The sequence below is a fragment of the Danio rerio genome, chromosome 16 (assembly GCF_049306965.1).
Source record: "Danio rerio strain Tuebingen ecotype United States chromosome 16, GRCz12tu, whole genome shotgun sequence".
In the NCBI taxonomy this organism is placed as follows: Eukaryota; Metazoa; Chordata; class Actinopteri; order Cypriniformes; family Danionidae; genus Danio; species Danio rerio.
In genome coordinates this window covers 16,312,331-16,324,748 of record NC_133191.1, presented here as the reverse complement: position 1 = coordinate 16,324,748, position 12,418 = coordinate 16,312,331, and the positions used below count along the sequence as shown (strand labels likewise).

The 12,418-nt window shown below is 39.4% G+C and overlaps 1 protein-coding gene across 4 annotated transcripts in view; it reads right to left on the bottom strand.

Moving 5' to 3' along the window:
* Positions 1–12,418, bottom strand: part of setd2 (SET domain containing 2, histone lysine methyltransferase) — a 49,809-nt gene that overhangs the window by 19,006 nt on the left and 18,385 nt on the right. For 2 of the 4 annotated variants that reach the window (XR_012392068.1, XM_073925963.1), the window contains exons 6-17: positions 11,822–11,950; positions 11,594–11,717; positions 9,210–9,287; positions 8,674–8,771; positions 8,428–8,572; positions 7,757–7,891; positions 7,494–7,622; positions 5,879–7,066; positions 5,609–5,836; positions 3,000–3,048; positions 2,639–2,897; positions 166–1,003 (exon numbers count right to left, since the gene is read on the bottom strand). Coding sequence is in view for 2 of the 4 variants with exons in the window: in XM_073925963.1 (XP_073782064.1) it covers positions 166–1,003; positions 2,639–2,897; positions 3,000–3,048; positions 5,609–5,836; positions 5,879–7,066; positions 7,494–7,622; positions 7,757–7,891; positions 8,428–8,572; positions 8,674–8,771; positions 9,210–9,287; positions 11,594–11,717; positions 11,822–11,950 (3,400 nt within the window). In the remaining 2 variants the exon portion in view is untranslated. Of the gene's footprint in view, positions 1–165; positions 1,004–2,638; positions 2,898–2,999; positions 3,049–5,608; positions 7,067–7,493; positions 7,623–7,756; positions 7,892–8,427; positions 8,573–8,673; positions 8,772–9,209; positions 9,288–11,593; positions 11,718–11,821; positions 11,951–12,418 lie in introns of all 4 variants that reach the window. The other 2 variants (XR_012392067.1, XM_009292184.5) reach the window with 1 other exon arrangement.

The window sequence follows — 12,418 nt, the reverse complement described above, 5'->3', positions numbered from 1 at the left end:
CACAGAGGTCTTATAAAGTAAAACGATCGCTCTGTGCAATAGCAAAGTTTTTATAGCCTTTTCATCATTTCCAGATTTATGCAGTGCTTTGCATAAACCTGCAAGTTTATCAATTAAATAAATACAGTGAAAATGAGGATTAAAAAATAAATACTGCGGTCCAACCTGTATGACAGGAGGGTTGGTTTGCGGGTAGCCTGCAGGAATGCTGTAGATGGTCTGGCAGGGCTGGCCCTGATAGTAGATAGCAGCTTGAGGCTGTGACGTGGTTGAGTACTGCTGTGTTGGCTGCGTCTGCACCGTCACCGCCTGCTGTGTGTTGGGGTCCCAGAGCGTGGTGTAGCCCTGCTGACTCGGGATCTGAGGGCTGGCTGCTTGTGCGGGCACTGACAGAACAGCTACACTCGGATCCTGCGCTGGCACGGCAGGCTGAACAAACTGAGTTTGTGTGCCAGAAGAAAGCTCCAGAGGGGCAGGAATGTGTGCCAAGCTGGAGGCAGGTCCAGCCTGGGTGGTGGTGGACGATGGTGAAGCTATACCAAGATCAAGAGCAGGTGGTTGTTCAAATGTACCAGCAGCTGGAGTGACGCAAATAGGCTCTACAGGAGGGGTGGGAAGGAGCACTTTTCCAGCATTGGGATTGGTGGGATCTACATAGGTCTGAATAGGGTATCCAGGCGGGTAGTTCATGAAGTTCGGACTAGAGGTGTAGGCCAGGGGATTAAATGCAAGTGTTTGTAATTGCTGCTGCTGCTGCTGTTGTTGTTGTTGTTGCTGTTGCTGTTGTTGTTGTTGTTGTTGTTGTTGTTGCTGCTGCTGCTGCTGCTGTTGTTGTTGTTGTTGTTGTTGTTGCTGCTGCTGCTGCAACTGCTGCTGTTGTTGTTTCTGTGCCTCACGTTGAGCCACTTCTTGCTCAAAGAGCTTACGTCGTTCCTCCGTAGACAGCTTAGTACGAGCTTCTTTGGTGTGGAGTTTCTTCTTGCTACTGCTGGACTGTTCATAACTATGGAATATAAAGAAAATCTGGGCATTAGCATGCAGACAATTAACACTCATTTCTTCAAATACATTCTGCTCAATATTTTTCCAAACAAAAATAGTTTTTCGAAAAAATTGGGTCATTACCTATTAAATAAAAATTTCCTTAATCTTTTGCCACAAGATGTTTCACACCTATAAAAGTTTCCTATTGACCTTATTCCTTAATGTGGATGTGCGCTCGCTTTTGGGATTGTTTTTGATTCGACTTTAGATTCTCTGCCCGAGCCCAGACTTGAACTGACCCAACCCAGGGGCCAGGACCAAGCATGTGTTTTTTTTTGTCATTACTTAATTAGCCTTATTGGCTAAAGAGCTACTCCATAATTAGAAATATTATACAAATATTATAGCAAAGTCAGCTTAATCAGCATGTGTAGGTTAAAATAGTTGCACAAATCGCACAACGCCTGTCATGCGCAGCAACTATCTAGGTCCTGCAACAGGATCTCCTCCAATGGCACACATTCACACTGCATGCAAGCAGAGCTGAAGCAGCATGTGCACATGGCATATGTAAATCAGAAACAGTACACTCTCTCAGAAGACAATCGCCTGTTTTTGTTCGCCAGCATGATGTACGCTTATAGCTATAATAATAATTACCCAATATGCTTATAATAATATTTATACAGGATTAAACTTGTGTGCAACTTAAGCAAAACTAAAACTGTTTTAAACTTGGTTTTGTGGTTCAGGACCAAACAAATATTTGTTGCATTTTTTAATCATTTAAGTTCTTTTGATTGACTATATAAAACTCAGTGGACCTTATCGATGCATTTATTGGGTATAATTGATTTTTTCGGTCATTATCAATGCACTGTCATTTTAATTGAGCATGATGTGCGGCAAAAAAAAAGACCAAGCGCCGAAATGATCGCAGCACTGCTGTTAACATAGATGCTAAAAAAACATGCACTGCTCACGCTCTGTGGTGTGAAAGAGGTGATGGCGAGATATTGAGAAATGACTACGAGTAATTAACGGCAGAAAACGGTCAAACTGCTTGATATCATATGTTTTATCTGTTGAAAAAAAAAAAAAAAAAGATTTTCCAAAAACCAAACAATAAAGACAGCTCAAAAGACAATAAGTTGCTGTACAGATCTAATTAGCAGAAAAACACATCTTTGTAGTGCCTTCACTGGATCCTACAGAAAGTCAGGTAATCATACCAGTGGCCTTTTCCTTCCTAGCCTACAATTCACCTTATCAAATCAAATGGTGTTCAGATTAGGACAATTAAATGGCCCTTATCTTCTAAACTAACATTTTTTAAAGTTTAAATCTCAAATATTATAAGTGGACCTCGAGAAAAGTACTAAATTAACCATTTCTGCCATGTGATTAGCATGTTCCGAGTTTGTGAATTTAGTGAATTAACATGTTGTAAATTCAGCAGTTCTGATCTTTCCTGCAGTGTAGACTAAACATGACATCACCCATCAGCAGTCATAGATCAAACAGTTTGATCCTGAAGATGTTTAAACAAAAAACGTTCTTACACATATTTAAGAGTCAAAAATCGGATATTTCACCAAAAAATTAGGACGATTGTCAGAATTTGTCAGCATGTCTTTGTTTTATAGTGCATTACCGGTCATCATTCCTGCGGCTCCTCTCATATGCTGGTGGTGGCAGAGGGGAGGTGGATCCTCGTCGTCTTTTCCTATCTGCACTGCGAAGGGTTGGCCTTTCTCCATCCCTGTCCCTTTCCCTATCCCGATCCCATTCTCGTTCACGCTCCCAGTCTCTGTCCCGATCACGATCACGCTCCTTGTCTCTTTCTCGTTCTCTCTCTCGACTGCTCGAAGATGTGCGAGGGGTCATCAAGGATTCCCGATCACGACTGCGATCTGTTTGAGGAAAAAAATAAAACACAGATCAGAGATCATGACCAAACTGAATTAAAATATTCAATTTGTGTTAAGTAAAAGTACAGTGTGTTCTTGTCCTACCATTTGACTCTTTTTCAACCTGGCTCTTTTTCGGTATTCTGTAAACCTCCTAAAAGAAAAACAGATGGTTTATTTGTGTTCCAACATGATTTAGTCTTGTTGGATCAAGATGATCAAGTTCACAACAGTTCCTATTAAAAAGCAATTGTTAACGCAACAAGCCCAAAGTATACTTTTTTCCCCAAAGTCTATGCTTAGCAAAACCAAATGATTAGCCTTTCAAAGTTGACTTGATTTGACAAAGTTTATGAACACAGGCAGTCAATACACATGGTCAACATAATGTTTCAACGTTGTCAAGAGAAAATGCTATTTCTCTTCTAAAGTGATGATCGCTAAAAATGTCTTTGAACTACAATTACAGTGCATTCGGAAAGTATTCATATCGCTTCAGTTTTTATGTTACCGCCTTATTCCAAAATGGATTAAATTCATTTATTTCCTCAAAATTCTACACACAATACCCCATAATGACAATGTGAAAAAAGTTTTTAAAGTTGTTGCAGAAATACTAAATTAAAAAAACCTGAAAAAAATCACATGTGCATAAGTATATACACCCTTTAATGTGAGGCTCTAAATTGAGCTCAGGTACTTTCTGTTTCCACTGATCATTCTTGAGATGTTCCAGGAGCTTAACTGGAGTTCAGTTAATTGGAGTGCAGTTATGTGGACATGATTTGAAAAGGCACACTGTCTATATAAGGTCTCAGGGTTGACAGTGCATGTCAAAGCACAAACCAAGCATGAAGACAAAGGAATTGTCTGTAAACCTCTGAGACAGGACTGTCTCGAAGTACAAGGCTAGAGAAGGTTACAGAAAAACGTCTGCTGCTCTGAAAATTCCAATGAGCACAGTGGCCTCCATCATCTGTAAGTGGAATATGTTTGGAACCAACAGGACTCTTCCTAGAGCTTGCCGGCCATCTAAGCTGAGTGATCGGAGAAGGGCCTTAATCAGGGAGGTGATCAATAACCCGATGGTTACTCTATCATAGCTCCAGCGTTCTTCTGTGCAGAGAGGAGAACCCTACAGAAAGACAACCATTCTTGAAGCAATCCACAATCAGGCCTGTATGGAAAAGTGGTCAGATAAAAGCCACTACCCAGCTGGAATTTGGCAAAAGGCATCTGAAGGATTCTCCGACCATAAGAAACAAAATTCTCTGGTCTGATGAGACAAAAATTGTACTCTTTGTAGTAAATGCCAGGCATTACGTTTGGAGAAAACCAGGCACTACTCATCATCAGGCTAATAACATCCCTACAGTGAAGCATGGTGGTGGCAGCATCACGCTGTGGGAAAGTTTTTCAGCAGCAGCAACAAGAAGACTAGTCAGGATAGAGGGAAAGAATCCTAAATGAAAATCTGCTTCAGAGTACTCTTGACCTCAGACTGAGGCGACGGTTCACCTTCCAGCAGAAAAATGATATATATCAAAATATCAAAGGAGTGACTTCACAACAACTCTGTGAATGTCCTTGAGTGGCCCAGCCAGGGCCCAGACCTAAATCCTGTTGAACATGTCTGGAGAGATCTGAAAATAGCTGTACATCGTCACTTCGCATCCAACCTGACAAACCTTGAGAGGTACTGCAAAGAAGAATGGGCAAAAATTCCCAAAGACAGGTGTGATAAGCTTGTGGCATCATATTCAAAAAGACTTGAGGCTGTAATTGCTGCCAAAGGTGCCTCAAAGTATTGAGCAAAGGCTGTAAATACTTCTGTACATGTGATTTTTTCAGTTTTTTTTTTTTTTTTTAACAAATTTGCGACAATTAAAAAAAAAAGTTTTTCACATGTTTTTTTTTCAGGCTGTTTTATACAGTATGCACAAGATATACAGATTAATAATCTTTCAGTACGCAAAAGTATCATAACTTTCAATGCAGAGCAGTACAAAGCGAGTGTGTGCATTCAGTGAACAAGTATGAGTCACTCCCCATTAACAGCTGCTGCTTTGAAAACATTAAAAAGCACAAAGGGAAACCATCGATGTGTTATGGATGTGTCCTAAAGCTTAACGAGCTATTACAATATATCAACTTATCAGACACACTGCAAAATCGAACATGATATAAAAAGACCAATAAACTCAAGCAAGATAAAAAGCCATAGTTATTTACCTACATGTGAAATATAATAATAATGGCATTGAACTACTTTTGAGAGAGAGATTTAACAAAGATGTTAGATAGACACACACCTACAAAAAATATACTTTGGGCTTCACTAGTACCTTTGTGCTAAATTGGCTTCTTCAAACAATCAGTTTTACTGAACTTGAACTAAAAATTGTATTACTATTAAATACTATTTAAATATTATTACAATAGTAAAGTATCATTTTTATAGTGGGTGTCTCAAATCTTGGTCCTGAAGAAACAGTGTCCTTGCAGAGTTTAGCTCCAACTTGGCTGAACACACTTGCCTGGAAATATCAATTATACCTTGTAAGACCTATTTTGGTTTGTTCAAGTGTTTTTATTTTAAGTATTTAGTTTGGAGCTAAACACCAGGACTAACACCAGGACTGAGTTTGGTGACCTAACCTAGACCTTGCCTAAAGCATCAGTAAATGTCCACTTTTAATAAATCATAGACTTGCCTTTAAGTCTTTCCAACTGTCCAGCAGCCGAGCAGCCATGTCACTGATATCAGAAGCCCGAATTTGTGGCTCCTGACTGCGTTCACTCTCAACATCAGAAACCCCTTCCTCCTCATCTTGAGAGGGTGTCCCGACTGCAGCACCCTCTGCTGGAACAGGCACAATAGCCAGAGCTGACACATCAGCAGAGACAGGTGCTGCAACAGCCTCTGGAGGAGCAGCAACAGCCTCTGGAGGAGCAGCAACAGCCTCCGCAGGTGCAGCAACAGCTTCCGCAGGTTCAGCAACAGCCTCCGCAGGATCAGCAACAGCCTCCGCAGGATCAGCAACAGCCTCCGCAGGATCAGCAACAGCCTCCGCAGGTTCATCAACAGCCTCTGCAGGTGCAGCAACAGTCTCAGGAAGGGAAGCAACAGCCTCAGGAAAGGAAGCAACAGCCTCTGAAGGGGCAACAGCAGCTTCTAAAGGTGCAGCAACAGCCTCTGAAGGTGCAAAAACAGCCTCTGAAGGTGCGTTTCCATTAGAAACCACATCAGAACCAGTTGGAGGGGTCTTTACAGAAACAGATGGAGACTCTTTGGGTGTGCTTTTTATTACAATAGCTGCAGAATCAGAAGATATGCCCTCTATTATGACTTCTGCTGGTTGTGCGGAAGTGATTTCTGCAGTGCTGCAACTTGCGTCCTCTTCAGAGGTAGACTGTTCAGAGGATGCATTCTCCACCTGTGTCTCCGTGACAGGGGTTTCTGCATCAGCAACTACATCATTACTAATGTCTGCTGCAGATGTGGTGTCTGTGACTAAAGGGTCTTCTTTAACTGCAGCTGACTCTGTCTGATTCTCTGACGGCTCATCACTCTTAGTCTCTTCCACAGTCTTCTCATCCTTTAGTTGCCCTTCAGGCGTACAGAGGAGTTTTTCTTCAGGTTCTTGAGTTTCAAGTGTCTCTCCCTCACTGCCAACAGCCTCTGGCATTAAACGTGGGATTTCTACTGTTTCAGGGGCTTCCTGTTTCAATTCGACCTCAAGCTCAGCTTGACTCACAGGAGGTGCTTCGGTGCTTTCTACTTTTATCTTCCTTTCTGTTGTGCTCTCTAATTTTGAAGGCTCATCCTCCATCTCTTCCTCTTCTTCATCCTCTTCTTCTTTTCCATCGGAGGCTTTACTAGCATCAGACAGGGCACTGTCCAGACTGTTTTCACTAATGATCTTTAATCTACGGTACACTGCTCTTTTGGGAGTGTCCCCATCCAGCTCAGTGGCCAGCTTGGCTGGTGGACCGTCAGGGGTGTTGAGAGGTGTTTGGGCACGTGATGTGCTTTCACTAGAGTAGCCGTCCTGTTCTGCCGGTTGGCTGAGTGACCGGCTTTGAGCCCAGCGTTGGATAAACTGCAGCACTCGGCTCTCCTCCAGCATGTTCTTGGTTGAGATGGGAAGCACTGATAGAGCTTTCATTATCTAAAAATTTGGAAATAACCACAAAAAGGGTTTACCTTCAAGAAACTGCTAAATTATTTGTAAGAATAATACAAATAAAACAAAACAAATCCAATATATGCCTTCATTATTTCTCAACACTGTTACTGTGATATTTCAGTAAATTTCTCCTTCACTTTTTAAAAACAACACGATCAAAATACATAAATATTTTGTTTTAGACATGCCATATCTGGTTTGAGGTTAGTGTCTTGAGCTAAAGTAGCACAAAATGTCGAATATGTTAGTCAACTTTGTTAGTGATTTAAAAAATTGTGTTGTTTTACATTAATAATGTATTAAATCTACTGTAATTTACATTGTGTATCATTCCAGTTGAAGTAAAATGAATGGAAAATGTTTAAAATGTGCTCACAATTCTAAAATGAGTCACACCATGAACATTTACCTCCAGTTGAAGTTTAATGTTGTTTACAGAGTTGGTCTTAGCCTCAGAAAGTTCAACCATAAATATCCACAGCAACGAGAGACCGTGGTGATCCAAAAACTGCTTCAAGCACAAGGGATTCTGCGTATTCTACACATGGATGGAAAAAAGTTGAGCAAGGTCAGTTTTTAATCATATTAAACATGCATCAGTATGTCCTGTAACACAGCAGTGCTGTGCAGTCTAGTACATTCAATATGCATCAGTACAATGATGCAGTTTACCTGGATGAGTTTAAGGCAGGTGAGTCGCTGCTCCATCGTCTCCACTCGCACCATGAGTCTGCAAAGTGAGATCACCTCCTTCTCTCCACATAAGCCTTCTCCATTCTCCTGCAGAGCCTCCAACTCCTCATCTAACTGCAGAACAAAGTCAATCAGTTTAGACAGCAGCAGAATCACAGGAGAAATCTCTCTTGACCATGTCAAAGGCTCATTTCCAATTTCTCGTATCAGGTTTTTCCCCCACATACTTTTTGCTAATAATGCAGTTCTGTGCCAGAGATGAAGAGTGCTAGTTCAAACAAGCCTAAAAATGCAATTAGCTTGAATGCATGCGGAGTGTATTAGCGGTGTTATTTGTAGACTGGAACAGGCCCTGAAAGTCTCAAAGCAATTAACTTGCAAGCAAGAACAAAGCTGACCCAATTCAACCACGAGATCATTACTCTGGTACTGCTGTGTTTTTAGACAACAGTTTCATATAACGGTTCCAATGTACAGAAGGCCAGTGTTATTTTTTTCTAGATTTAGTATAACCTTCAAGCACAAATGTTGACTAAATTAAATCAATGACATATTATGACAGTGTTATGGACTGTAAAACATGTGCATTCATTCTGCTTTTTTTTTGTTATTTCCAATAACTGGCACACAAATGATGGCCTCTTCCTCACCGTGGTTAGTGCACTGTCAGTGTCTTTCTTCCGTGAGCGTTCCCTCTGTTTTTTTCCACCTGCTGCTCGAACACTGACCCGAGTCTCGCCACCAATTAAACCGCGACAGCTAGGAGCTCCACAGAAGCACTTCTGAGCCTCTTTACTGTTGGACAGAGGAATAAAAATGTGATATCATGATCAATATTTCAAGTCGAGCTTTATTTTAAGGTTTGCACTAAAGAAAATGGCCGAATTTATTTTTACCCGTATCTTTGAAACTGATAATCAAAAGTGAGCTCCGTTCCAGCTGTTACAGCTTTGGTAGTGAAGAAGCCGATTCTGAGCTGGCCGTTAACAGTCCACTGCAAAGAGTACAATGTAGAAAAGTAAATCAATGATTTTATATTCAAATCAATGGTTCTAATTTGCTACAAGTGCAAAAATAACAATGATGTGAAAAGATAAAGATTTTTTTGTCTGTTTTTGGATACAAACTAAGATCTAAGCAAACACGTGCAAAAAAAGTTTTTCACTGCTTACTTAGTAAAACCAATTATTTGTTTATTAGATATTAAATTCAGTCTCTTTTAATTCATTTCTGACCAATATCACAAAAAACAATCCCATTTACATTTTTTTACTGACATTCTGCTTCTCATTCTGGATGTGGAGGTGGTGTTTCTAAATAAAACACTAAAACTGGAAAATCTATGAATAAAAATGAGATGTGTAGGATTCTGTGTGGAGGCATAACAGAGTAAGAAAAGCCTGAGACCACAATGAAAATCAAAAGCACTTACTTTCTGAGTTTCACAATTGGGTTCACAGCTGTGGTTCATGAAACGAGAGCAGTTCCCTTTTAGAGTAGCATCAATTATCTGCCGGCATAAATGGAGACAAATGCTCATATAGTGTTTTAGGAATATAATGGTTCACTCAACTCACAATTTTGATACTGGTTTCACAATACAATTTTATTTAACAGAAGAGGAACATCTTCTGTGTCCATCCAAAGACGCACTTATGCGCAAATTGGAATATCACATAAAACACCTATGAATAAAGCCATGTTTTCAAACAATAAGTCAAATAGAAAAAAATCACCAATTCCTGATGAACTGGTGCCAAATGTCAAAAAGAAAAATGAAATTTGCTGTGGTAGAAGAAATCAACGTGGGCGTTTTGTCTTATTTAATAAATTATTTGCACCCCTGAAGATGAAAAACAAAACTCAATGAACGAGTGGTGGCTTTTGGAGGAGTGAGACAGTTCTGAAAGTAATAATACCAAACCACTTTGACGAGGGACTTAGGCCCAATTACAGTTTGACCCCTTAGCCCTTTCCCTTACCACTACCCCTCGTTTTGTGTTCACGTTAAAGGTTAGTGGTGTCCAAATCTTCTTTAGCTTGAAGGTGTAGGGGAATGGGTATATACCATTTCAAACAGTGATTTATTAGGTCCACACTCGAAACCAAGGGGTAAGAAAATTTCCTAGAATACACAAACCACAACAGCAGTATAGCTGCACCCGGAGCTAGAAAAGTCTAAGGGCTGGGAATAACCTTTTTACAGTGTCTGGTATAATGTTAATGGTGTTTTTGGTGTGTTTACATAGATTAATATGGCCACTGTATAAATGTGCAGTATAGTTACAACCATATTGCCACATTAACAGTGACTTCCTGTAGATAAATACCAAAAAAATAACAAAACTGGAATCACTACAGCAGTGGCAATCATCTGATCTCATATGACCTATGAGATCCCGATGACATATGATGACGTGTGCAGGGGCTGTAGTGGTGTCCATGTCTTAGGGGTCAATTTTGAAGCCCTTCTCCTTCACACTCGGTTTTAAGGGCCAAGAGGAAGGGGAAGGGGTAGAGGTACAAAAATAGAATTGGGAATTGGCCTTGATCTAAGGTACTTTGAAATGACCAAAACAACATTTCAGATGTTTTACAATGTGTTTGGTCGGCTGGTTTGGCCATTATTGCCATCCAATTGCTCCAAAAAAAAAAAAATATATATATATATATATATACACACACACACATATATATACATATTATATATATATATATATATATATATATATATATATATATATATATATAAATAGAGAGAGAGAGAGAGAGAGAGAGAGAGAGAGAGAGAGCGATTCTGTATACTTCGGTATGAAGCACTACAGTTTTATTAAAACTGTGGCTGTTGAGTATGCACCCTAGAAGCAGTGCCACTAAACTTAGGGTGTCAATTTGTCATTTCCGATTTAGGCACGTGAACCGCGCACATTTTCCAGTCACATCTATTTGAAAACATTTCAACTTTCCGAACACCACGTGCGAACTGAGATTCATGTAAGTACAACTAACCAATCTGCTTCACACCTTGTATGGAATGTACACATTTCTGTATTAACGGCAGACTAAATACCTCAGACAAACACTGCAGCGCACCCAAATACTGTAGCGCATTTTACTTTTCTCTATAAAGTAAACCACAGCAATGGTTTGTTCATTTGTCATCCTCTGAGAAAACACTTGATGGTCACCTAGTTACCAGAGCCACCAGGGGAGCGCAAGCAAAGTACATTGTAAATGGTCAAGGAATCTACGCGCAAGCTTGTCACTTCACAGGTCAGAACAACATCCCAGCCACTAGCTCACCATGTGAAAGATTTTTTTTTAGCATAGGGGTACTATAGTCATACAACTTCACTGTTTGAAATATTGCAGTGTGTATTTGAATAATGATGGTCGGTTCATTTACTTGAAAGCTCAGATTTACTTATCATAATTTGTGTTGTTGACAGAGTTTGAGGTTTACTGTATGATTTTTATTTAGACCTTAAAGTTTGCTTTGATTGTTCAGTATTTACGGTTTAGCATTGCACACATTTTGTAACATTGTATTTTTCAAGTTTAAGAGACTCTAAAACACTTGTTTTTTTATTATAAGGAGATTAGATATTTTGTTTACATGTTTTTGACTCTTATAACTATTTGTCTTTGTAATGTTGGTAAATTACAATAAAGTGGTGAAATTAAAAATTAAATATTAAATTTGAACTGCTAAAAAATATTCAATAATTACCAATATCGAATGATATGAAACAATATCACACTTATGTAGATTACCAACAGTTCTAATTTGTAGATTTTAGTGCGCTGATGACTTACCTCATTATTTTTCAAAGCCATGAAATAATAGTGAATGTTCTTGTTTCGAGCATACTCTTTCACGCGTGCCTTAAATTCCCGGTGATCCAAAACCTCTCCACAGTACTCTAAAACGAAGGTGTTCCTGGAAAAAATACATCAATCATTACATTTTAGAAGTAACAGGCATAAAAGACATATTTAAATGTACCCCAAAAAAAACTATTAGTTGAACCATACGGTACTTACGGCTGGAGGTCTTTAGCTGCTCGTAAACCCCATCCTTTGCTCTCAGTCAAAATAACCTCATAGTCTGCATGCTGTTTCATCTGGAAGCGCCGGTTGGAGCAGTATGCTCCATTTAAACACCTGGAAGAGCTTGAAAGTACAAGAAAAAGGGGGAAATCTTACCTTCCACATTCTAAATAAACAGCTTTGAAATATTTTGAATCTTGAAATCTTGTAAATATTAAAAAACAACTTTTTTGGGAAACATGCTCATTTTGCAAGTCACCTAGAGTTGAACAGTTGAGTTTTAAAATTTTTTCAATCCATTCAGCTGATCTCTGAGACTAGCGCTAGCACTTTTAGCTTAGCTAAGCACAGACCACTGAATCGGAATAGACCATTAGCATCTCACTCAAAAAAATTAAAAAATTAAAATAACTTTTTAGGCCGATATGACTAGAAACTATACTCTCATTCTGCAATAATACTATTGTGCCTGCTGCTGACTTGGTCTGGCAGCAAAGTTCCTTGATAATTAGAGTTAGAGTATAGTTCCTGGCCATATCATCTTAGTAATAACTTTTAGTTGTTCATATTATAGTGCATGATGTAACCACA